General features: G+C 39.9%; 1 protein-coding gene and 1 long non-coding RNA gene across 2 annotated transcripts in view; both read left to right on the top strand.

Moving 5' to 3' along the window:
* Window positions 1-26,182, top strand: part of LOC122077177 — a 126,502-nt gene that overhangs the window by 74,660 nt on the left and 25,660 nt on the right. The window contains exons 16-27 of the mRNA XM_042643026.1: window positions 3,745-3,969; window positions 14,390-14,480; window positions 18,312-18,389; window positions 18,624-18,914; window positions 19,004-19,201; window positions 19,680-20,168; window positions 21,025-21,186; window positions 21,431-21,760; window positions 21,864-21,946; window positions 22,087-22,191; window positions 24,393-24,624; window positions 25,046-25,411. Coding sequence (XP_042498960.1) covers window positions 3,745-3,969; window positions 14,390-14,480; window positions 18,312-18,389; window positions 18,624-18,914; window positions 19,004-19,201; window positions 19,680-20,168; window positions 21,025-21,186; window positions 21,431-21,760; window positions 21,864-21,946; window positions 22,087-22,191; window positions 24,393-24,624; window positions 25,046-25,411 — 2,650 coding nt within the window. The remainder of the gene's footprint in view (window positions 1-3,744; window positions 3,970-14,389; window positions 14,481-18,311; window positions 18,390-18,623; window positions 18,915-19,003; window positions 19,202-19,679; window positions 20,169-21,024; window positions 21,187-21,430; window positions 21,761-21,863; window positions 21,947-22,086; window positions 22,192-24,392; window positions 24,625-25,045; window positions 25,412-26,182) is intronic.
* On the top strand, window positions 12,041-14,018 carry LOC122077178. Its single transcript, XR_006139705.1, has 3 exons — window positions 12,041-13,032; window positions 13,181-13,326; window positions 13,415-14,018. It is a non-coding gene; the product is annotated as an uncharacterized LOC122077178 (long non-coding RNA).

Raw genomic sequence — 26,182 nt, 5'->3', positions numbered from 1 at the left:
AAAAAAAAATGTCTGGATTGATATAAGACAATTAAAAAAAATTATATTTCACTGCCATCTACTTTGAGGTCTCTTCCAAGCTCTCCCTTATCCCTGTGCTCCCTGTTGTAAGTTCCCCAAGGAACAATCACATTGTTTCTTCTTGGGGTTTACCCTCTTCTATTTTGATTCCCCCGTGCCCTGGCCCTCCTGGGTTGTAGCATTTTTTGATGGTTTTGTTTTGTTTTTTTTTTCCTTTTTTTCCCCTCGGGGTTGTATATTCCCACCCCCCCAACCATTTCTTCTCCTCCTTGGTAAATTTCTTATTCACCCAAAAAAAATAGCAAATTAAGGCGCCCAAACCCACTTACTCTAGTTGTTGGCAAAAATCATTCTGCAGACTGCTGGACTTCTGCTACTGGACCTCCTTTTTATTTCAAGTACCACAGCAGAATGAGAGATATAACCCCAAATCCAGCACAATCTCTCCATTATTGAGAATATTCTGGCTCCACAGATCCTTTCACAATCCTCAGTTGACCCAAATGCAGTTGTAAACATCCCTATTCCCCCGCCGTCAAGGCTACTGGGACCTGAAGAGCCAAACAGTCCAACCAATATTTAAATAATTCTGCATCTCACAAACATAAAGCTCCCCCTGTAGCCTCTGAAAGATGGTGGATGGATCCAAATTGTAACTTTCAAACCTCAAAGAGAGACTAATAAAAAAACAAGAAAATGTTTTGTTTTCTAACATGGTTATGATTCAAGGGGCCACCAAGAGCACAGAAAATCCAGGAAACAGCCTTCATTTTGTGGCTAAGAGTTCCTTCTCTAAAAATTTTCCTCCTTCAAATTTTGAGGAGATTCTTAAGACACTCTACTAGTAAATTAATTATTTTTTTTCTTAATTTAATTGATATAACAACACAATATTCACCGTTTTAGTTCTCCTGCCATGCTCAAAATCCTCTGGTAATCATTGTTGTCCTAACTGCTTTGCATAGGGATGATTTTCCCATCACACAAATAGCCTGCTGATCCACATCAACGACAACAACTCAGCCTTACCCCTACCAAATGTGGTCGGCTAAATAGATCCTTGCTCTCCAATCAACTCTATTCTATATTTCGACGTCATACTTGATACAAGGTCTAAGCTATGTATGTCTTTCCGCACCACTTCTCCTAAAGTCATTTTAGTTTTGCCGCTAGCTCTTTTAGATCCTTCAATCTTAATCAAACCACTCCTCAGTGTTGGAGCATCCTATGGCCTCCGTTGAACATGGCCATGCCACCTCAAACGACTTTCTGATAGCTTGTCATGTATCAGAGCTACTCCCAAACCAGCTCTAATGATATTCCTTGCTTTTCCTTAGTTTTACTACTCATCCATTTTAACATCCTCATCTCCATTACACAGGTTATATACATGATGCTTTTGAACTGCCCAACATTCCGCACAATACATTATAGCCAATCGTTTAACTGTCCTCTAAAATTATCCTCTAAGTTTTAAAGGAATATGCCAATCACCCAACACTCCAAATGCACCACTCCACTTCATCCATCCTATTTTAATTATTTGTGAAATATCATCCACTATATCACATTTATTTATGATTGAGGTTAGATACCTAAAATAGTGACATTGTGGAACCTCTCTCAGCATTTTTTTATTCTCATTATCTGTCCTTGTGTAACTAAAATTACACACCATATACTCTGTCTTCATTCTACTTATCTTAAAACCTTTCAATCCCAAGGTTGATCTCCATAACTCCAACTTCTTGTTAACCCTTGCTTTTGTCTCATCCACCGAAACAATATCAGAAAAAAACATACATCAAGGAGCCTCATCTTGAATGTCTCTAGTTAGTTCATCAATGATAAGTGCAAACAAATAGGGTTTTAAAGCTGATCCATGATGTATCCTAATTGTAATTGGGAATTCACTAACTCGACACCCCACAGTTCTTACACTAGTCACTACACTATCATATATATATATATATATGTCTACATATTTACTTGAAACACTTCTTTTCTCTAGTACTTGCCAGATTAACTCTCTATGGACTCTATCATAAGCTTTTTCTAGGTCAATAAAGATCATATAAATCAAATTGGTTCTCCGTAATAGTAGTTTCTTTTCTCAGTTGGGTTTAACAACCCTCTCCCATAATTTCGTAATATGACTCATTAGTTTTATGCCTCTATAGGTGTCACCTTTATTTTTGTAAATCGGAACCGCAATGCTTCTCCTCCATTCATTTGGCATTTTCCTTGTGCTCATAATCTTATTAAATAGCTTAATGAGGCAGGATAAACCATAGATTCCTAAACTCTTCCACACTTCTATTGGGACCTCATCTAGGCTTCGTAACTTGCCTACTTTCGTCCTCCTTAAAGGCTCTTTTTCTTCGAGCACTTTGATTTTTCATATATATCCACAATAAGTGGTGTCTTGATGGGTAACACAGTCTTTTGGGACACTATTGCTCGAAGTGTCTCCATTTAGTATATTATAAAAATAAACTTTCCATATCTGCTTAATGTCCTCATCCCATATTAGTACTTTACCATCTTCACTTTTGATACATCTAATGTGGTCAAGGTCTATACTCTTCCTTTCCCTCATTTTAGCTTAACAGCTTTTTCCCCTTCCTTTCTGCTCAGATTGTTATAAAGATCTTCACATGTCTTCGCCCTTGCTTTTTTTCCCACAATCTTCTTAGCTTCATTTTTGCAAACTTATACATTTGTAGATCTTATACATCCTTAGTCCTTTGCCATGTCTTAAAACTAGCTTTCTTAGTCTCAATGGCTACTTGAACGTCATGGTCTTCATCATCCCACCAACAAGTCTCCCTAGAGGAATGACGTTTTCCTTTCAATTCCCCTAGGACATCTTTAGCAACTTTTTTTAATACTAGTTATCATCTCATTGCGCATCATGTCAGTGTCTCTTTTAAAGTCCCATTTTCCTTGTTTGACCACTTTATCAAGAAATGATTTCAAAGTATCTCCTTTTAAGCTCCACCACCTTATCCTAGGGCAAATAAGCAACTTTCTTTCTTACTCTTCTGCTAGTGAGGCACACATCCATGACAACTAAACTATGTTGTATGATCAAGCTCTCCCCTGGTATAACCTTATAGTCCTTACATAACAATCTATCAGCCCTTCTAGTTAGGAAGATATTTAGCTACTATGATCCACATCGTTGTAAAAAAATACCTTCTCTCCCTCTTGTATCTTCGTGACTAGCATCCTCCTCTTCAAATTGATTGGAGAAGAAAGCTACATATTCCTCTTATCCCTTTTGTTTTGAGTCTATGATCCTTCATGTTCATCAGAATAATTTTCTACTTACCTGTTTTGCACTAGGAAAACTATGAGTGTCCATTGCATATGTAGCACCTTTTTTTTTTTTTTGGGGGGGGGGGGTGGTGGATAAATTTGTCGAACTAATGCAAGTCTTTAGGTTGTTGTGAATCCTTCCGATTCTCAAAGAACCTTCAATGGATGCAAAACATCAAGCTTATTACTAACGGATGTTATGATCTTCAGCAATATACTGTTACTCAATCATTGTGTAGCTTCCCCCTGCCTCAGAGAAGCTCAATGAATTTTGGAGTTAATACATTTCTTGCCTGTTTCAACCTCTGGGACCCTAATCATTCTGAGTCTTGCTTATGCTGTTATGCTTTTTTTACTGATAAATTAAGAGGTTTTAACTCTTTTTGTGGTCTTCTTTGACAGACTTATTGGGGAAGGAAAATTAATGGATGCTCTTGCTCTTTCTGATCGCTGCTTACGTGATGGAGCCTCTGATAGTCTACTTCAATTACTCATTGAACGTGGAGAGGAAAGCCTCTCAGTATCTGGGAACTCACAAAGTTATGGTGCACATAAATTCTGGAGCAATAGTTGGCAGTATTGTCTACGTCTGAAAGACAAACAACTGGCTGCTAGACTTGCCCTCAAGTATGTAAAATTCAGAGAAAATTTTATTATTGTTGCACTGAATAATTTTTCTTATGTTATGTAATAGTTGTTTCCTTCAAGTTACTGAATCAATCACCTAGTTAGCAAGGATTTATTATTCATTTGTTCCTTTGTCAGCCAGTGGCACGCAATAGCCAGGGTCTCACATGTGAGACCTACCACCAACCCATATCATGATGCTATAAAATGGTAGACAAACTGCAAATAGGAAAGTTGGAATTCTCATCCTACTATCTTGCGATTCTTGCTTGTTTCTCTTGAAACATTCCCGTTCCCACTTACTTTTCCTGCATCACCTTTTTTTCTTTCGTCGAAGTCTAATTAGATTCCATACCTTGCAAAAGATAAAGATAAAGGAAGAAAAATAAAAGATATGTTGGAATATCTAGTGAGGGCATTCTGGTCATGTACATTTAAAATGTGTATCTGGGGAAAATATAATTTCTTATAAGAACATATTTGTAATTCTATCTCCTTCCCATATAGGTTAATATTGTATGGGGTGGGAGTTGATGACTCATACTGTCTTCTTTACTTCATCTTCTTCTTCTTCTCCAACCTTCTCTGATTTTCTTCTCCTCTTTCCTTAACCTCTGTTGTGCTTCTAGTCGCAGCAGTTTCAACTTGGTATTAGAGCTTCTTTTCTGTTCTAAGAGTTGGTTAAAATTTCACCGTTCCCATTCTCTCAGTAAGGAACCTAACAGAGAAGAGGGGTTCCTATATGCCTAGAGCATGTGAAGATTGCCACCTTGGATCCTTGGAAGTGAAATAGAGGGATGCTGAGACAGTTTGGAACCACCTAGCATGAACCGAGACAGTTGGAGTGTACAAGGTAGTCTGATAGGTCACGTTGCAGAGTTCTTTCTCTCACCAACCAACGGTTTTAGGGCATGAAACTAGTACCTTTTAGGCCGCCTTAAGGTACTCTAATGGTGGTCTAAATATCAAGTTCAAAGCTTACCTGGTGTGGGTGCAGCAGCTCCAACATGGCAGAATGGTTCTACCACTTGGTTCTGGTTGCAGTATCTGGTTTCACACAAACCAGTCTTTTAGGGCAGAAAGCTGGCACCTTCCAGGTTGCCTTGGGCCCTCTCTTAGTGGCTTCAATATCAAATTCAATGACTGTCTATACTGCTAGCATTAGCTCCAGCAAGTGGTACATGTTCTACTGCTCACAGGAACCATTCCAACATCTCATGACTTCTCTAATCTAGGTCTTACAGTCAGTCAAGCCTGGGTGGTGAGGATAGTTGAATTCGGCATACATTTCATGCTAAAAGTGATTTTCTCTTGAAATATTACTGTTTTTGGCTTTTTTTTTAATTTACCTGTGAAATTTCTTCAATTTTATGACTGCTCTTCAATTTTATGACTGCTAGGAGAAGTAAGTTTTAGTTGGAATTGGAAAGAGCAATATCTTGGTTGTGGGTTGAGTGTGCACTTCCCACTGGTTTTGGGTCAACCAGACCAAGTTTCCAGTAATTTCTCATGATATCGAACATCAGCAGGTCAATGGACTCCATGTCAGGGAGAGTCAGTGCCATACATCTAAATATGGACAATATGTCTCCAGATATATCCATAGTCAAATTGGATCATACCATTACCAACTATTTAGACTGGTCTCACTCAGTCAAGTTTTTTTCGTGGAGCCAAGGAAAATTAGGATACATTACCAAGGAAATAAAAGCTCCAAATCCTAGTGATTTCACTTACCAAAATTGGGAGACTGAAAATTCTTGGGTAATGACCTGACTTATATTTTCTAAGAAACCAGAGACTGATTGGAAAGTTGGCTGGAATAGAAGTACGGGATAGTGTGGTAATGTGGCCATAACTGTTGATCGAGTGGTGGATTCTGCCTAGGTCTATCACCTGCTTCAATGTGTTATAGCCACCAAACAAGGAGATGCATCAATCTTTGAGTATTATAGCACGATGGTTGGCTTGTGAGAGGAATATGACTATTACAGGGATATTCACCTGTCAAACCGAGGATGAGGCCAAGTTTTATAAGATACTTGAGAGAGAAGTTATTCTATTTTTCCTTGTGGGTTGAACCTAGATTATAAGCCATAGTTGTCAACGAATTGCCTAGGTGCCCAGGCGCCTTGGTCATCTTGTTGGTATCGCCATGCGTCTACGCCCCTTCCAACACCTTGGCTCGCCTAGATGCCGTGACAACTATGGTATGAACCTATTTGTGTTCAGATACTGGGGAAAATTCCCCTTCCATCTTTTAATGAGGTTTGTGGCTATCTTCAGAGTGAAGAAACAAGAAGACAAGCTATGGATCTAAGTCCCCTCTTTTAAGAAACATGTATTTACCACTATGTCTCCACAGAGTGGCCTTTAGAATTATTATTATTAATTTTTTTTGGGGGGGTGGGGAGGTTGGTGTTAGTCATGGTGATGACAAGGATCATCTCAAATGTTAACATTGTGGGAAAACTGGACACACCATGGAAACTTTTTCAGCTGTCCATGGTCATCCATCTAAAAATAGATGGTTGGTGGATCTAGAGGCAGCTGAACTGGAGGAGCCAGAGCTCACTCTGTAGTTTCCAGTACTGACCATTTGGAAAACCCACCTACTTCTGAATCAAAATCTGATGGTAGCTCTCTTTTGAGAGAAGAGATTGAGACTTTCCGATTAGTCTTAGCGAGGTTTGGGAATGCCATTATGACTACTGCTTCTGCCACCTTATTTGCTTAGTCAGGTACCTCAGTCTCTGCCTTTCATGCCTCTACATCTACAACCTCCACTTCTTGGGTTACAGGCGTTGTTGCTACTAATCATACGTCTAGGTTTTTTTTTGGTTGAATAAAATAATTCATTATCAAAAACAAGAGGAATATAACAGCTCCATAAAGGGGGAAAAAGAAAGGCAACAAAACACAAAACAGGACCCAACCCTCGAGAGGGGAGGTTCCCAAAGAAGGGAGGGGAAAGGCCCCAGGAGACAACAAAATACTTGTTCCTTGAGGAGTCAATACAAGGTGGGAAATAACAGAAAGATTGGCTTTAATGTCAAAGGAAATAGTCCCAAATCTGACGAAGAGGCCAAGAGTTGGAGGTCCATTTCCTGAGATTACACTTCATCCAAATATGGTTAATGGCGGCAATAAAGGAAAGCTTTTCCTCAATATCACAAATAGATTAACTAGCAAAAGACATATCCACCCAAATACATTTCCTTTGGAAGGATAGAATCCTATGACATCTTGGACATTGCAAGCACTCCTTTCCAAATGGAAGAGGAGAGGGGACAGGGAAAAAAGGGAGTTGTTCAATATCTTCCATAGCGTTCTAGCATAGGTAGCACAAGGGCGAGTTTAAGTTCTTCCAATGAAGGAGGAAGGCGAAGGACTGCATTGGGAGGCAGTTGGAGAGAGCTCGCGAAATGGTGAAGCTATGGCAAGGGATATGCAATTTGAACTAGACAAGCTTGCACCAAAGAAATAAGAAGCCCCAAGTCCAGATGAAATCTTAAGTTGCCTTAGAGCTGAAAATTCCTAGAGACTAGAGACCAAATAGTATTATCTTAACCTACCCTGGGGCTCCTGACAATAGATGGCAAGGCATTCACACACTTGAAAAAGCATAGGGGAGGAGCCCGGAGGGGCCCAAGCACCAAGGCTGAGGATGTCAGCATTCATCGACTACTTAGAGGGACCCGAACAATAAATAGATCTTGCACTGACCAAGTGGAGGAGAACTTCCATAGGGTTGCAAATGATTAAGCTAAAGAGACGTGGAGGAACCATCATCAATTTGGGAGCATATGGCCCTAAGGGCAATAGACCAAAGCGACAAATCTTTTGCACCAATGCCAAACCCAAGAAGCATTAGACAAAACAGGAGCTGACCAAATAGAATCAGAGTGGAGAAGCCTTGAGTAGACCCAATCAACCCAAATACTTTTCTTCTTGGTCACTACCTGGTAAATCAACTTGATGATGCCCTTTAAGTTTACTTCTTTTATACGCCTTAAGCCCAGGACTCCCTTATCCTTGGGGGACAAACAACAGCCCATCTAATGGGGCAAAGAAATCTAGAGGTATTAGTTTTTTTCAGAGGAAGGTAGACATAAGGGAGTAAAGGACCAACGCTTTGATGATGGATGGGGCAATCCAAAGATGCCAGATCAATGAATGTAAGAGGACTGAAGAACATATCTAATATCTGCAAAGATGGAAGCCTGCGTTTGCAAAACTGGAGCCTTTTCCAGATGAGATCTAACATGGGAGTGCAGACTGTGCAATGGTTGCGTACAATCTGGCTGGAATCAGGGGCAAACCCAAGTACTTGACTAGAAGATGGCTAGTGGAGAACCTAGTCTTCTTAACCAAAGAGGCTTTATCAAAACTAAAGATCCTAACCAAGAACAAGAGAGAATTTTCAAAGTTCATGCAAAGGCCCGATAGATCTTCAAAGAGCAACATGCAAGACATAATGGTCCCTAAGGGAATAATACTAGCCTTAGATAAAATAGTAAGATCGTCCACAAAGGCAAGGTGGGAGAGCTTAATAGCCTTGCACTTGGGAATGGGGGAGATGAGCTACTGACCCGGCAACTTCTGATACTCTTGTAGAGGACTTCAAGGGCCAAGGTGAAGATAAAATTATTTTATCTGGGAAGGACTAGTTATTTTTAACTCCACTGTTTGTTTATCTAGAGATATAGTTAGGATAGCTAATGGCACACTATCTAAATTTGCAAAGGGAAATATTAAAGCCTCACCATCCATTTCTCTTGATTTAGTTTTACACATTCCCAGGTTTACTACTAATGGTTTATCAGTTAGTCATATTATGAAGTCATTGAACTCTAGTGTCACTTTTTTTTCCCACTCATTGACATTTTTTGGATCTAGTGATGAAGAGGACCATTGGCAATGGGTGTGAGAAAGGGCTTTATCTACTTAATTCAATACCTTTTGGGTCAAGTGTTGATTTCGACCTTATTTTGATTTCTGTCGAAATTAAAATATTTCGTAAAATTTTTTGTCAGCGTGATGGTTAGCTTATAGCTCCCATTGTGTATATTGATGATATTGTGGTGATTGGTGATGATGAGGAACAAGTGAGGAAGCTAAAAGAGTATTTATCTAAACAGGTAGAGATTAAGGACCTAGGTACCTTAAATATGTATATATATATTCCGCTAAAGATGGGTATCTAGGCCTTCAGCTTGGCTAGTCCCGAGGACCCATACTGACCTCACAACAGCACGGAACGGGTCATACTAGGGTTGAATGAGAACCATTCAACTATCACCGAAATCAGTGAAGAGCACTACACACCCCCGTGTGAGTGCCCCCAAGGAGGTAAGAGGAGTCAAACTAATAGCCACATGCTTCCTGAGGCGAAGGTCCCTTGCCAACTCTACGGTTACCTAGGTACCTTAGATACTTGTTAGAAATTGAGATATCAAGGTCAACCAAGGGAATTTATATTTGTCAGAGGAAGTATGTCCTGGATCTTCTAATTAAAATGAGGATTTTGGGTTGTAATCCTATGGACTCACACATTGACCAAAATCATAAATTGGGTGGGAAAAGTGGACATCTGATTGATGATGTTGGGAGACAGCAAATACTGGTTGGGCAGTTGATTTATCTCACCTGCAATTGTTTAGATATTGCATATGCTGTTAGTGTGGTCAGTTTTATTTTTGGATGAATACAAATTTCATTTCCAAAGTGAGAAAAGAAATATACAAAGGGAAAGAGAAGGGGGGGGGTGGGGGAGGAAGATCTAAAAAGGAAAAACCTAAGAGACCGGAGGGGGGGGGAGACCCTAGCTTAACATCAAAGAACTAAATAACAACCAAGGGGGAACAATCCAACTAGGGAGGAGAGAGGATGGATGGAGGGAGGCCTAAGGAGATAACAATGAGCTTGTTCCTTGGGGAATATCTGACAAGGCGGTGGGAGAGAAGCCAATTTGGATCTGACATTAAAGTAGATGGCCTTCCAAATCTTATCAAAAGAACGAGAAGTAGACGTCCATCTACGAAGGTTTCTCTCCATCCAGATATGGTTGATGGGGCACAAAAGGTGAGCTTTCTAGCGATGTCACATATGAATGATCCAACAAATGTCATATCGGTCCAAATCCATTCTCGGCTAATGGGGAGAACAGCAGCTATTGAGAACCCTCTTCCATATGGTGGAGGAGAAAGGGTAGGAAAAGAAAAGATTGTCAACATTTTCAATACCACTCCAGCAGAGACAACAGGCAGAGGGAACCTGAATGTGCTGGTAGATGAGAAAAGACTGTGTAGGAAGACAATTACTGATGGCATGACAAGCAATGAAACTATGGCTGGGGATGTGGCCTTTAAACTAGATGATGCTTTGCCAAGGGGCTAAGGGGATTTTAGTACGGACAAAATTACAAGCGAAGGCAGAGCTAAATAAGATAGAAGAAGATGGGAGCCGAGTGATCTTATCTTCCCTCCCACGATGGCCTAGAGGGAGAAGGGTGGACTAGATGTCTACAAGGGTGGAGAAAGGGGGGACCAAACAATAGCTGACCTGATGGCATTAACAGTTGCAAATCTTCTTAAAGTAGAGGAGCCACAAAGAGGAGCACCCACGAAGGACGCTAGGGATCAAGCCAGAGGGAGGTTGAGGATCCATTCCCAATAGAAAAAGTAATGGCCTCAAGCACTTTGGATCTAGTACTAAGAATGCTTCTCCAGACCCTAGAGCATCCGAAGAGGGAGAGGTGGTCCAAAGGGAGTCATTCTTGAGGGGTGAGGAATAGATCCAAGAGATCCAGCTGCTGCTGTGCTTGGAAGCGATTTTCCAAATAAGCTTGAGGATTCCCATAGTATTAACATCCTTGATTCTGCGCAGACCAGGACCACCTTCAGGTTTAGGACAGAAAACCAAGGCCCAACTGGTAGGGTGAAGAAAAAAAATTGAAGAATAAACTCCTTTTCATAGGAAGGAATAGAGGAGGGACTCAATGGCCTTAGTGGTAGATTTGGGGAGAATAGAATTACCCAACCAATAGAGATACATAGACTGGATCACCGATCTAGCACGCTCCAAGCGACCCGTATAAGTAAGGAGCTTGTCTTTCCAGAGCTGAAGTCTTTTCCTCATGAGGTCAAGCATGAGGGTGCAATGGTGGGTGATGAGCCTAGTACAGATGAGGGGCACGCCAAGTATTTGACCAGCATAGAGCCAAGGGTGAAGCCAGTGAGCTCTAAGATACGAGCTTTAGAGGCACCTAAGACACCAAAGAGGAAGATCCGGGACTTGAGGAAGTTAATGTGGAGCCCATAAAGACTTTGGAAAAGACGGAGATAGGTTAGGACGGAGGAGATGGAGCGGGGATTGACTTTAGAGAAGATCATGAGATCGTCCCAGTGTGGTCAATTAATTTATGGATGCTCCTAGAATTGGTCACATGGAAGCAGTATATCAAATTCTCATATATCTAAAGTCAAGCCAAGGGAAAGGATTACTATTCAAGAGAAATTATCGCTTGAGAATAGAGGCATATACTGATGCAAATTGAGCAGGAAAAGTCGTAGATAAGTTGTCAACATCAAGATATTGCACATTTATCGGTGGGAATCTAGTTACATGGAGGAGCAAGAAATAATCTATTGTTTCCAAGTCTAGTGTCGAACCAAAGTTTAATGTTATGGCTCATGGAGCTTGTGAGCTTCTATGGTGAAGATGTTGATCCAAGAATTGGGTCTTGAGGCTGACAAACCTATAAGACTCTATTGTGACAACAAAGCATCTATCACTATTAAGGATTTAAGTATCGATATCAAGTATCATTTTAGTGGGGTGATTTTAAGAGACATATCGTTTCGTACTGTAGAGATGCAAGATATGATAAAGATACACATGGAATTGCTTAAGAAATGCATGTATGTGCTTAACTGCTCATAATTCATAAATTTAGTTTTGACTTTTGAAGCATAAAACACCTTATCATGCAATATGTAACTTATATCAGCTTGATGCAAGGATTTAGTCATTTTTTTCCTAATCTAGTGATGCATTGTAAAAAGCTAAGAGAATGAGATTTGAGCACACAAAAGACTATAACTTTACCACTTTTTCAACCAAATCTATTCGGTCCATGATTTGGACATTGTAAATTTCTAAAACTTGTTGAAATGGTGAAGATTAGGGTCGTTTTTTATGTTAGATGATTTCCTCCAACTCATATCGAAGAGAAAAACTAGTTGAGTATCGTACTGGTAGGTATCTTATCAATAACAATATGTATCAGCCGATATGATACTATACTTGCCGATGCCTTAACACTCTAATCAATTTAGCTGACCATACTAGACATATTGAAGTGGACTGCGACTTTATCAAGGAATAACTTCATTCTGGATGTCTACGCACATCTTTTGTGAGACTAAGAGAACAAATGGAAGATATCTTGACCAAAGGAATTGTCTCCTTACGCTTTTATGATTTGTTAGATAACCTGGGCATGTGTGATATCTTTTCTTCAGTCCAGACTGGGTAATAAACCTTCATGGGGATGGAGAAGTTGATTAGAGGGAAGGAGGGTTCTTGAAGCTGGTTTAATTTGGCACATAGGAAATGGGGAGAAGGTGCATATTTGGCTTGATGATTGATTGCCATCTCTTCCTCACTCTAAGATTCAGCATCCAAAGCCTGTGGATTGCCAGTTAGAGTGTTTCTGAACTCATTGATCGGAGTATAATTCTGAACTGCAGCATGATTTATTACAACAGTATTTTCAACCACAAATGAGAGAGAAAATTCTGAAAATCGCTCTTAGTCTTTACCCAAGGGAAGATAAGCAAGTCTGGGGAGTGGGGACCATCTAAAAATGGTATGTTCACAGTTAAATCAGCATACGTTTTTCTGTATGATGCTCATTATGATGAACTTGCATCTGGTCCTCTTCATTGCATGTTCTTCAATGGGATCACCCAGTTTCAGAGTGGAAAAGGATTTGGTCAGTCTGTACTCTTCCTAAGATCAAGTCGTTTATGTGGAGGCGAAGGTTTGAAATCTAGGCAGGTACCAGTCTATCCATCTTGCCTTTATTGTGGTACTGAACGTAAATCTGCAAATCACATTTAACTTGAATGTGAATTTGTAAGGCTGGTATGGTTCGGTAGTTGTTTACATTATATCCCACCAAGTGATCATGACCCAGTATTTTCAGATTGGCTGCATAGTTGGGATGCTCTTTTCAGAATGGACAAGAAGCTAGCTCACGATTCTATCTCTAGAGCTTCATCTGTATGCTGGTACTTATGGTGTGAGAGGAACGATCAAGTCTTCAATGTTAAATCCTGGACTCCACAAGAGGTAATTCATGTTGCAGACATTGCTTTTCATGAGTTCTCCGCTACAAATCCGGTTAGTTATCATCAACGACATGTTCCCCACTCAACAGTAGATGCAGTGCAAGCTCAGCGGAAGGCTCCTCCTCATGATACATTAAAGCAAACTGTGACATGGCACTTCCACAAGGTTCAGCAAAAGGAGGTTTGGGTTTGATCTTTCGTCATCATTGGGGGCTGCCAACTTAAAGCTTTATCCATTCCACAATATTTTGCTACTGTTGTTCGTGGAGAAGCTCTTGCAATCCGGAGTTCTCTTTCTTATGCTTTAGCATCAGGCTATTTCCATTTGCAGATCGAGTCTGATAGCAAGGAGTCTTTAAGCTGCATTATTGATCCATACCGGGGACCACCATTGGAGATTGCAACTGTGATTGGTGATATTAAGCATCTTGGTGCTTCTTTTGTTTCTTGATCCTTTTCATATATTCCACGGGCTCTGAGCTCTATAGTAGACGTCCTGGCTAGGAAGGGTCATGTCTATCATGTGTCCGACGGATCGGCCACATTCCATTCGTTGTCTGGACGGACTTTGTGCGTCTGATGCCTTAGGCTGTACACATGTTTTGAATCAGTAAATTATCTCTTCAGCAAAAAAGATATCCATGCTCCAGCTTGAGGTGGAGTGTTGGAATATGTAGTGAGGTTATTTTGGTCATGTGCATGTAAAATGTGTATGTTGGGGGATTATCATTTCATATAAGAGCATATTTATAATTCTCTTTCTCATATAATTTAATAGCATATGAAGTGGGAGTCAACAAGACATACACTTTATTCTTTTTTTGGTATTCTTCTTCTTCTCCAATCTTCTCTGGTTCTTTTCTTCCCTTTCTTTAACCTCTGCTGTGCATCTTATAACAGCAGTTTCAAGCTGGAAAATCCCTGCTTAGTTAACTCTTTTTGTGCTTATATGTTCACTTACCACTAATGGTGGTGTTTGCTGAGATGGGAAAATCCTGGCTGTGTGTGTGCTCTTTTATTTACTGCTAAAACATTATCACATAATGGCTAAATTTCTGTTTCAGGTATCTGCACAGATGGGAACTAGATGCTTCTATGGATGTTCTATTGATGTGCAGTTGTCACTTGCCTGAAAGTGATCCAATTAAGAATGAGGTATCTACTTTAGTTTATATTTTCTTCATAGCCACAAAAGGTAAGAATGTGTGTGTGGGTGTGTTTGTGGTGATGGATGTGGGTGGATCCATGTGGTAAAGGACTCTATACCCATCTTACTGGTAAATTTCAGCCTAAGACAAGCTAATGGAGTGCTCTAGAAGTTATTGTGAGATTCCTTAAAATTGTAAAAAAAGTCAAATTTTTGTAATTGTCGGATTTTACACAATTTTTTTTTTAGGCCATTCCCCTACTCATGGGGCTGTAACTTGACTAGTGAGATGGGTATAGAGTTCTCTTCTCATGTGCACCCCATATGTCTGCCACACTCTAGATCGTGGCAGATTGATTGAGTTCTAAGGTCGGCAAAGCAAGATTAAGAGAACACAAAACCACAGGACAGGAACACAGCAATTCAGTCTTAAGAAACAAAAGGGCAGATAGGAAGTTCAGAAATCTCAGAATCCAACGGTCGGATGGGGTTGAAATAAAATTCAAATAGACCTCTCAATATAGTGTTCAATCCCTCTAAACCTCAAGCTGATCCACTGGTTGGATCTGCTAGAATACGGTATGACAGAAAATAGAAACTCTAAGAAACAGTATTTAGTAACTTCTAAGATCAGAACTATCTCCCAATCTGTGGCTCATATGATCCTCAGAATCTAGCCGAAGGTTGGGAGGACAGACAAGTAGGTAATATTAAAAATTAGGCCAATCTGATGGCTGGATTGGCTGGAACAAAGACACCAAAACCCTACAACCTTAATAGGTTAGTACTGCACAGTAAACTGAGAAGTAGGGAGAAAAACCTGCAGAACAGTCAGCAGACATGGTAGAATAGCAGCATAGAAGGGAATGGAGGGGGATAAAGAGTAAGAAAACTAACTTAAGAACCGATGGATGTTGGAATGCAGCCCAAAACAGAAGTGAGAACTTGAAGTAGACTGAGCTGCAAGATGTAAAACTCCTCGAACTTCAATCCTCAATCCTTATAACAGTGATGGACCTTCCATGGTAGTATGGCTTATACAGTGAATGAGAAAATAAAGAAAGAGAATAGGAAGGGGAAAGAGGGGGATATGGTCGATCTGGTTTCATCACCCACCATTCCAAGGATTCACCACCTTGGTTGCTGCTACTTCACCATAGGAGCTGTTACTTCATTGAAGAAGGATCACTTTGTTTTTGAAAATTGTAAGAGGTATCTTCCTTCTTCTATTTATTGACTTTTTTTTGGGTGAATAATAAATTCATCACCAAACACATCCAAGAGCAGGTGTCATGGTGTATGTTATTCTCTGATGATATTGTTCTAATAGATGAGACAATGGAAGGGATTAATACTAAATTGGAGCTATGGAGATCAAGCTTAGAATTAAGTGGTTCTATGATAAGTAAAACAAAGACAAAGTATAGATGTGTCTCTTCAGTCAAACTAGGAGAGGTGATGAGGTGGTGAAACTTGTGGAGCGGGAGCTACCACAGAGTGACTATTTTAAATACATGGGATCAATTTTTAGCAAAGAAGGGGATGTAGAAGATGATGTGTCCCACAGAATTAAAGTGGACTAGATGAAGTGGAGAGGTGTGACGGGAGTATTATGTGACAAATGTATGCCAATTAAACTCAAAGGGAAATTCTACAAGACAGTAATACGGCCAACTATGACATATGGGATGGAGTGTTGGGTAGTCAAGAAAAGTAATGTGAATAAGCTGGGAGTAGCAAAAATGAGGATGTTACGAGGGATGTGCGGCAAGTACAGGAGAGATAGAGTAAGGAATGATTATATCGGAAACAAAGTGGGGGTTACACAGATTCAAGACAAGCTTCGCGAGAGCCAGTTGAGGTCGTATGGTTATGCTCAACGGAGACCCGTGGATGCCCCAGTAAAGAACAGTGGCCAGGTTCATATAGATGGTCCTAGAAGAGGTATGGGCAAACCTAAAATGACCATTGATGAGATGCTAAGGAAGGATATGCAAATGGTGGGGCTTGTTTCTAGTATGACCACAGATAGAGTTATATGGAGGACAAGGACCAGCATAGCCAATCGCTTGTAGGGGGTGTTCTTATGATGCTACCTTTATATATTGCTCTGACATCTTCTTTTACCTTGTTCTACCTCCCTCTTGTTACTTCTTTTATTGTGTCTTTCTATTACTTTTTAGACCCTATCGGATCCATGTAGCTGACCCCATTTAGTTGGGATAAGGTTATGGTTGTTGTTGTAATAAATTCATCACCAAAGAAGAAGAGAAAGAGAATATACAACAAAACAATCCCAACCTTTACATAGGGGGGAGGAGGAACCCTGGATTAGTCGCAATTCTATTTATTAACTTGAATTGTTGCAATTACAAAAATAGAAATCTTGGCTACCAGGTAGCCTATCATAAAAATAGAAACTTGTAATGACTAAAACCAAAGAAGTAAAACTAGGTTAACCAACACCCTTCACCCGAGAAGAAAACAAGTTTTATCAAGCGAAGGATCTCCAACGGCTTCTACTCTAGAGCAACCTGGCCCGCCTCTCTCCTTCCTTCTTTCTCTTTCTTTCTCTCCCTCGCACCCTTTCTCTTCTTCCTTCTCACCTCCATTTCTTTGCTTCTTCATCTTTGGTTGGAGCATCGTCGTTTAGTCTTGCAACTTGGCCGCCAGCTTGTAGGTCAAAATCCATGCTAGGCCTGTCTAGGCTCGTTTGGTTTCCCACTCAGCCAGCAGCCTCAATGCCTCCAGTCCCATTCACCTTCTCTCCTCCCAGTCGCCGTCTTGCACTGCCGCCGCTTGGTTGCTAGCCAGCCACCACCTGAAGTGCCTGGCTCGCTAGGCTAACGCCGATTTGCTGCCAACTGCATGACCAACAGCCTGCCAGGCCGCTATCTATGCTCGGCCGGCAGCCGCTTTTCCTTGGCCCTCCGCAAGGCCCGCACCCTCCATTGTGGCTGTCACTTCCACCAGGCCGGCTGCCCACTTGGTTGTGGCCCTCCACAATGCCACCGCCCCACCTCCATGGCTTCCCTCTTGACAGCAGTGCTCTCTTAGCGGTTGAGAAGATGAAGAGATGAGATAGCTTGTTAGGGTTTGTGGAACCCTAACTGGATTTTACTTGGTTGCCCTTGCTTGTAATGGGCTTCCTTGTTTTGTCTTTAACCCATGTGGGCTTTCAATTGTAATGGGCATGTTAGTGACATGTTTTTGAGTCTTTGAGCCCATGTGGACCTTGGTTGTAGTCCTTTATGGGCTTTTGTTGCCCTTGTTGGGTTTGTAATTTTCCCTTTGAGGCTATATTCTTCCTTCCATTCTTTTAATGCATTTAATATTCACCAAAAGAAAAAGGAAAATCCCAAAGAAGAAAAGAAACATTGAAAATAGAAACCTTAAAAGTAAATATTCCCAACATGGACCACAAAATATGTTGTCCAGCAACTACACCAACCAATAGCCCATTAGGAGACAGGATATGGACCTCAAAAGTAGTGCAACCGATGGCCTATATTGGGCTTAAGCAATGGCCTATGATGGGCTTAAGTTATAACCAGGATATGGGCCGCCTAAGTGTTGGCTTAAGTGTGCTAGTTATAACTTAAACCACTGGGCCTCTATTAGGACCTGTTTCTTTCTCCTACACTGGTACATCCTTAGCTCTGCATCACAGATAATCATTGTCTCACAGAGTTACATACTGTAATGCTTGTAACTTGTTAGCATGATGGTATTAAGTGATGCTTGTGCAGTATTGGTTGTAATTTCTTCTTTCGTCGTCATATTTTATTGGATGGGTTAGTTTGTATTGCCATGGTGACATTTTTCATTGTAATCATTAGGTCATGCAAAAGAGACAAGCTATGCAGAAGTATAGTCACATTTTATCCGCAGATGACCATTATAGTAGCTGGCAAGAGGTCCTTATTCTTCCTTCCTTCTCCTAAATCTAATAAGAACATCATATTGGTTTTTTCTTGATATCTTTGAATACTGCTTACATGTAATTCAGGTTTTCATTCTTCTTTTATATGCAATGTTTTAGAACCCAAAAAAAAAAAAAAATTGTTTTCTTAATTTCTATCCCCCTTCACCTCACCCGACCCCGACACCCCACCCCAAAAAAAAAAAAAAAATGGGCACAAATTTATCAGGTAGAAGCTGAATGTAAGGAAGATCCTGAAGGTCTGGCACTTAGGCTAGCTGGCAAAGGAGCTGTTTCTGCTGCTTTAGAAGTAGCTGAAAGTGCAAACTTATCTATAGATCTGCGAAGAGAACTCCAAGGAAGACAACTTGTGAAGCTTCTCACTGCAGACCCTCTTAGTGGTGGGGGTCCAGCAGAAGCTTCACGATTTCTTTCTTCACTACGTGATCCTGATGATGCTTTACCGGTTGCAATGGGTGCAATGCAGCTGTTACCAAACCTGCGGTCCAAGCAACTTCTGGTACCCAATTTCTTTCTACCTAAATGTTAAGAGTTGATTTTTAAACATCATGTTATATCTGTAATACTTGTTTCTTTTGTTTTATGAAGGTTCACTTTTTCTTGAAGCGGTGGGGTGGAAATCTGTCTGATGTTGAGTTATCCCGTCTTCATTCTTGGGCCTTGGGCCTCCGTGTTCTAGCAGCCTTGCCATTGCCATGGCAACAACGATGTTCTTCTCTGCATGAACATCCTCATCTGATTCTGGAAGTTCTTCTTATGAGGAAACAACTGGAATCTGCATCTTTGGTACCATTCTTTTCCTACTAATTTTTGAGGACCTTGCAGATGCATTAACTGACTTGAGCCTTCTCCAGACCCTTATTCCCATGTTTGCTGTTGTTCTTTTGAATTGACTTTAATAAGCTCAATAATACAGGGTTTAAAGTATCTATCCATATCGTATCGTATCGGTATTGCTGTGTATCATTATGTATCGTATCATGTATTGTATCTGTATCTTTAAAAGGATTACTATATGATAGGTTTAAAGTATCGATCCTTGCCATATTGTATCGGTACCAGTGGCTTGTGGCTCTCAGTACGATACCTGATACCAATGCTTTAAACCTTGGTCTGTATCTTCTTACACTGTTGATTAGGGAGACCTCACCAACAAAGACATGAAAATAATTATTTTATGTATACTAAGGAATAATTACTGTTGCTTCTAGCTGTTATCCACATCCATAATTATTCTTGCATAATTTTTTTGGGCTGGTGGCAGATCTTGAAAGAATTCCCTTCACTGAGAGACAACAACTTAATTCTTACGTATTCTGCCAAAGCTATTGTTGTCAGTGCTAGCTCTTCTTCAAGGGAACAACGGATACCTGTATCAGGTCCAAGACCAAAGCAGAAAGCAAGAATAGGCATGCCATCTAGGTCAAATTTTAGCAGCAGCCTCAGTAACTTGCAAAAAGAGGCTCGGAGAGCTTTTTCTTGGACTGGACGTGATACTGGAAACAAGACAGCTCCAAAAGAAGTTTACAAGAAGAGAAAAAGCTCGGGATTAACACCATCTGAAAGAGTTGCTTGGGAGGCAATGGCTGGTATTCAGGAAGATCGCTCGTCAATATACTCAGCGGATGGGCAAGAACGGCTCCCATCTGTTTCGATTGCAGAAGAATGGATGCTCACGGGTGATCCAAACAAGGATTATTCAGTTCGCTCGTCTCACCGATATGAAAGTGCTCCGGATATAATACTTTTTAAGGTATGGTGGGAAATCGGGTTTTGGACCGAGAGATGATGTATTTGTGACAAGTGTACAGTCAGTGGCAGTACCTCTGCACTTGAATAGGATGTAGATAGACATTGGTAAGCGTAGGTCGCTACTATGCAATGTGCATGTTGAATATCTTGCATATACTAATTACGAAAATGATTTCCTATGACCAATATAAACATGTCTACATAACTTTTATTTTACTTGTGTATGTTTAAAGATTGTCCTCTGCTCCTGTTGTCTCATACTTACTGAAAATTATTTGCCATGGTTTCTGAGTTTTTAAAGTAGCAAGTTAAGCTTCTTGTTGCATGTATAAAATTTCTGGGGAAAAGTATCTTGCAAATTTTTTTTTTTTTTTTTTTTTTGAATTCTGCACCTAATCTTGCGCAAAACATATTGAAGTTTTGACAATGTTTTGAGCAAGTATTATTAGGGTTTCTACTTCCTAGTCTTCAGTGTACATATTTTCTCTGTAATGCATTTTTTTTCTTTTTTTCTTTCTTTAGTATTGTTACATATGGCCCTTCCGAGACCCAGCAGTGGTTGGAGCCTTGTGCATTGGGGCCACCTATTTAGCATTGTTATATATGCTTGCTAAGTACTCAATTAAAACCCATAAGAAAGTTTGAGTTCCTGGAAATTTGTTTTTGAAAGGTCTGAATAAATTCCTGAACGTAGGTGTTCAAACTGAACTAGATGCAAATAAATGAATCATAGAGTAATTTTTTGTTTCACTTTGCAGTCTGAGCATACTGGAAAATGTTAGTTAGCATACATGTAATTATTTGCTTCAGAATGTGCTTCCCTGATATGCTGAATTGTGGTTCTTTTTCATTTGTAGGCTCTGCTTTCTTTATGCTTTGATGATTCAGTATCTGCTAAAGGTGCTCTGGACTTGTGCGTTGGTCAGATGAAGAATGTGTTGAGCTCTCAGCAGTTGCCCTTGAATGCACCTATGGAAACTTTGGGCCGAGCATATCATGCAACAGAAACTTTTGTACAGGTAACCACCTGAGCAAATGATTAAGATGATCCAGGAGTATATATGTGTTGAAATCCAAGCTGCTTGCTTGGGGCATTACGTTATAATAAAAAGTGAATAACCCTTTGATGAAAAATTAGGGTGGTGAGTCATGGTGAGAGCTGAGTCTGTTCATATAGAACCTGCATCTTCCTCAACTATAGCTTTGTTATCCATAAAACTTTATTATTGGAGATTGTATATAAAATTTCATTTGCATCTGCAGGCATTGCTTTATGCTAAATCCCTGCTGAGAAAACTTGTTGGGAGCAGTGACTTGTTGAGTAATTTGGACAGAAGTAGGGATGCTGATGATGCATCTTCAGATGCTGGCAGCTCTAGTGTTGGTAGTCAAACAACTGATGAAGTGTCTGAACTTCTGTCACAAGCAGAAATCTGGCTTGGGCGTGCCGAGTTGCTTCAAAGCCTTCTGGGGTCTGGAATTGTTGCTTCTCTTGATGATATTGCGGACAGAGAGTCATCCGAACGCCTTCGTGACAGGCTAATTGAAGATGAACGCTACAGCATGGCTGTCTATACTTCCAAAAAGTGCAAGGTATCATCTGGAGGAATTTAATAGCGCATTTTATTTTCTTAGTTCCTATATTTCTTTTCGTTTATATCCTATTTGATTTATTTGTGAAACTGTTTGATTTCAGATTGATGCCTTTCCTGTATGGAGTGCATGGGGACATGCTTTACTACGGATGGAACACTATGGTCAAGCTCGTGTGAAATTTAAGTATGTTGGTTGTGCTTTTGTAAATTTAATGTGTCTAATATGGGAGGTGATGTTATGGGTTTGCCGAAGTGAGTTGAAACACTCATTGCAGAGACTAAAATACTTGTGGCACATAGCTAATGAGTTTTCATGGTGTCCAGGCAAGCTCTTCAATTATACAAGGGTGATCCTACACTCGTTATTCTGGAGATTGTTAATACAATAGAAGGAGGGCCACCAGTTGATGTTTCAGCTGTTCATTCAATGTAAGAGTGATAGCAGCTTACTAATCATATCGCACTGTTTTCCTTGTTCTTTGTTCTCGGAATAGATATTGAACTTCTTAGCTGTGGTTGCTATGGGACCAGGCTAGGTGGATTCAAGAGTCATCCAGACTCAGAAGTTGTCTAAACCTGACCATGGTAGACCTGTTCCTAAAATCTTAGGGTGGGCCTATCCTGTGGCCAAACTTTGGGTACCAAACTCTCCTTTGCCCAGTGCCCATGATATGTATGTGGTTCTTGAGAAAGATGAAGCTCTAATCCTATTACAGATAGGGTATGAGGTCATTACACCATGCTTGCCGCAGGCCAAACCCACTACTAGCTTAGTTTCAGGCTTTCAGCCGAGTCCTGGAGGGAAGATCTAGACTCCTTAAAACAGAGAAACAGTATTTTCGTTTTATGTTAAAAACACAAGTCACTAAAAGTTTGATATAATAAGAAGTAAAGGCTTTCTTAAGGAGCTCTGGCTGCCAATAACATGTAAGAAGGTAATAGGAGTTGGTAGATTATCTTAACAAATTACTGACAAAATTATCATAAAGAAGAAAATTCTGGAAGAATGGAGCATTTTGGTGTTTGTTGACAAGAAAAAGGGTGATATTTATGGTTGGAAACTTGGGCTTGCTATTGTGGTATCAAACTCTTTGAGTCTTGAAACTTTGAGAGTGAGTTATGTTGAATGGAATAATGACTTGTGTCAGATGGGCACAAGCTCCTTTATTTATAATATGGAGTGGAACATTCCAGAATTGATTACAGCAACAACAACAAAGCCTTATTCCAACTTAATGAGGTCGCTACATGGATCCAAGCAAAGACAAGGAAAAAGAAAAGTAGGAGTTGAAAGAAACCGATTACTAAAAACATTAATGAAGTAGAATAAAACCATAGGGGTCCGCTTCCAGGATCCTAGCCCTCCAATCTACTCTATTCGAGACCATACTTGGGGCAAGGCCTAATCTGTGCATGTCTTTCGTCACTACCTTTCCGATGGTCATTTTTGGCCTACGTCTTTGGATCTTCTATCTGAATCAGGTCACTCCTCCTTACTGGAGCATCTGATGGCCTCCGTTGAACATGGACATACCATCTCAAATGACATTCTCGAAGCTTATCATGCATTGTGACAACTCTCAGATTTGCTCTAATATTTTCGTTCCTTACCTTATCCCTTTTAGTTTTCTCGCACATCCATCTTAACATTCTTATTTCCACTACTATATTGCTTCTTAACAGCCCAACATTCTGATCTGTACATCATAGCGGGTCGCACGACTGTCCGATAGAAATTTTCCTTTAAGTTTTACAGCGACACATCTGTCGCACGAAACTCTAGATGCACCCCTCCAATTCGTCCACCTCACTTTAATACTATATGACACATCCTCTATATAGCCTTCTTTATTAATGATAGATCCTAAATATTTAAAATAGTCATTTTGCATTATCTCTCTTCCTTCAATAGCCACCGTGTCATTATCCATCGTAGAGTGACTAAAGTTACACATCACATACTCCGTCTTCGATCTACTTACCAAGGATGATCTCCATCACTCTAGTTTAGTATTGAGTCCTAATTTTGTGTTGTCCAATAAAACAATATCGTCCGCAAAAAGCATACACTATGGAACTTCACCTTGAATGTTTTTGGTTAATTCATCCATAACAAGCGCAAATAGATAGGGGCTTAAAGCTGACCCTTGGTGTAGCCCAATAGTAATAGGAAACTCGCAACCTTGATCGCCCTTAGTTCTCACACTTGTTACCACATCAGCATACATATCTCGAATTATATCCACATATTTACTCGACACCTTTCTCTTATCTAGGACATGCCATATTGAATCTCTAGGTACTCTGTCGTAGGCCTTTTCCCAAGTCAATGGAAACCAATTGAGATCCTTCTTAGCATCTCTATATGTTTCCAGGAGTCTTCTGTGCAGATATATAGCTTCTATTGATGATCTCCCTAGCATAAAACCAAATTGGTTGGCCGAAACTCCAGATTCTCTTCTCGAGTGCATTTTATTAACTTTCTCCCAAAGCTTTATCATATGACTCATTAGTTTTTATGCCTCTATAATTATGCAGTTTGTATATATCCTTTATTTTTGTAAATGGGGACTAAAAGGCTTCTCCTCCATTTGCTGCATGAAATTTGACGACTTAAAATGATACTGCAGGTATGAACATTTGGCTAAAAGCGCACCAACAATCTTAGATGACTCCCTTTCTGCTGACTCATACCTTAATGTTCTTTATATGCCGTCAACTTTTCCACGTTCTGAGAGGTCTAGAAGGTCTCAAGAATCTTCAAATAGCCAGTCCATGTCATCTACTTCAGAGTTTGAAGCTGGCCCTCGCAGCAATCTGGACAATCTTCGTTACCTCGAGTGTGTTAACTACTTGCAAGAAGTAAGTTAGAATGATCTTGCTGTGGTTTAAATTCTGGGCATATTTTTCACTAATATATTGATCATGTCTGTCAGAAAATCAGATTGATTTGTACACTTGCACTTTCCATAGCCAGTTCCTGCATTTGAACGCATAACAAGCATTTATTGGAAAGTCAACTGTATTACTGTTTCTGCATAACAAGCATTTATTGAAGTCATTATTGCTTTCAAACACCCCCTTCTTCAGTAGTTCTTCATTTTTAGTGGTTTATTGGACTACCTGTTTAATCGGAAATTTGTTAGTTGGGGTATAGCCAGTATGGTTTACATCCTTCTATAGTTAATGAATTTCTGTGGATATTATCCTTGTTGGTAAATTGTCTATAATATTTTCTTTCTGAAGATATTTTTTAATGTCTTTATATTTTCACTTTATGCAGCATGCACGTCAGCATCTGCTTGGTTTTATGTTCAGACATGGCCACTACAATGATGCTTGCATGCTGTTCTTTCCTCTGGATACTGTTCCTCCACCTCCTCAACCCTCATCACTTGTGGCTGTTACTCCGTCTTCATCTCCTCAAAGACCTGATCCTTTGGCTACTGATTACGGGACAATTGATGATTTATGTGACTGGTGCATTGGTTATGATGCCATGCCTGTTTTGGAACACGTCATTGCAACAAGAATGTCCTCTAGTGTAGGACAGGATGTGGCAGTGAACCAGTACACGGCTTCTGCTCTTACCCGTATATGCGTGTATTGTGAAAATCACAGGCATTTCAATTATCTTTACAAGTTCCAGGTGCATAAACGTTATTCCCTTCTTCTTTGATAAAGCTTTTATGTAGAAATGGATTGGGATGCCTCTGACAAAAAGGGAAGCTGCCTGTTTCTGTTCTTTCTAAGATGTCAAAAAATTCTTCATTCATGTGATGAACATATGTGATATAGAAATTGTGTGTTTGTTTGCACGTGTTTTGATTTGGGGAAAATTTTTCATTTTATTAATTTCTGCAAGCATCCAAAAGATGATTATTTGAAATGAAAAATATTCATTGTCAAATGCATGTTAGCTTTTGTGGTTTGTCTGGCGCTGAGGCAGATTTTTAGTAGATGCCCCAGAATTAATCAGATCTTTGTGAGGGCATCTTATATGTGTTAGATAGGATTGTCCAATAAATCATATGATGTCCATGCATCTAATCTAAGAAACTGTCACAGCCATTTTGCAAGTAAGCCTACATTTTTCTTCTTTGATTTTGGTAGACTTTGTCCACTGTCCTTGTTAGATTTACTATTTTGCCAGATTATAAGTAATGCTTTTCTTTCCCATCAGGTTTTCAAAGTGATTGCAGAAACTTCTTATATAATAGTTCTAGTAGAAGCTATGGTAAAAGAAATCATCCTTTTTTTACCTCTGCTTTCTTCCCTTCTTTTTACTCTATTGATGACATGGCCAACCCTCTTTACATATTTATTTATGTGATAATACCAAAACCTAAATAACTAGTAATAGCAATGAGAAAGAAAGAGAAGAAGAAGAGAGCCAGGCTGCCTAGGAAGAAGAGTAATC

The sequence above is a fragment of the Macadamia integrifolia genome, chromosome 4 (genome assembly GCF_013358625.1).
Source record: "Macadamia integrifolia cultivar HAES 741 chromosome 4, SCU_Mint_v3, whole genome shotgun sequence".
Taxonomy (NCBI): domain Eukaryota; kingdom Viridiplantae; phylum Streptophyta; class Magnoliopsida; order Proteales; family Proteaceae; genus Macadamia; species Macadamia integrifolia.
Note: the sequence above shows the minus strand (reverse complement) of the source record. Positions and strands in the feature narration are given on the sequence as shown.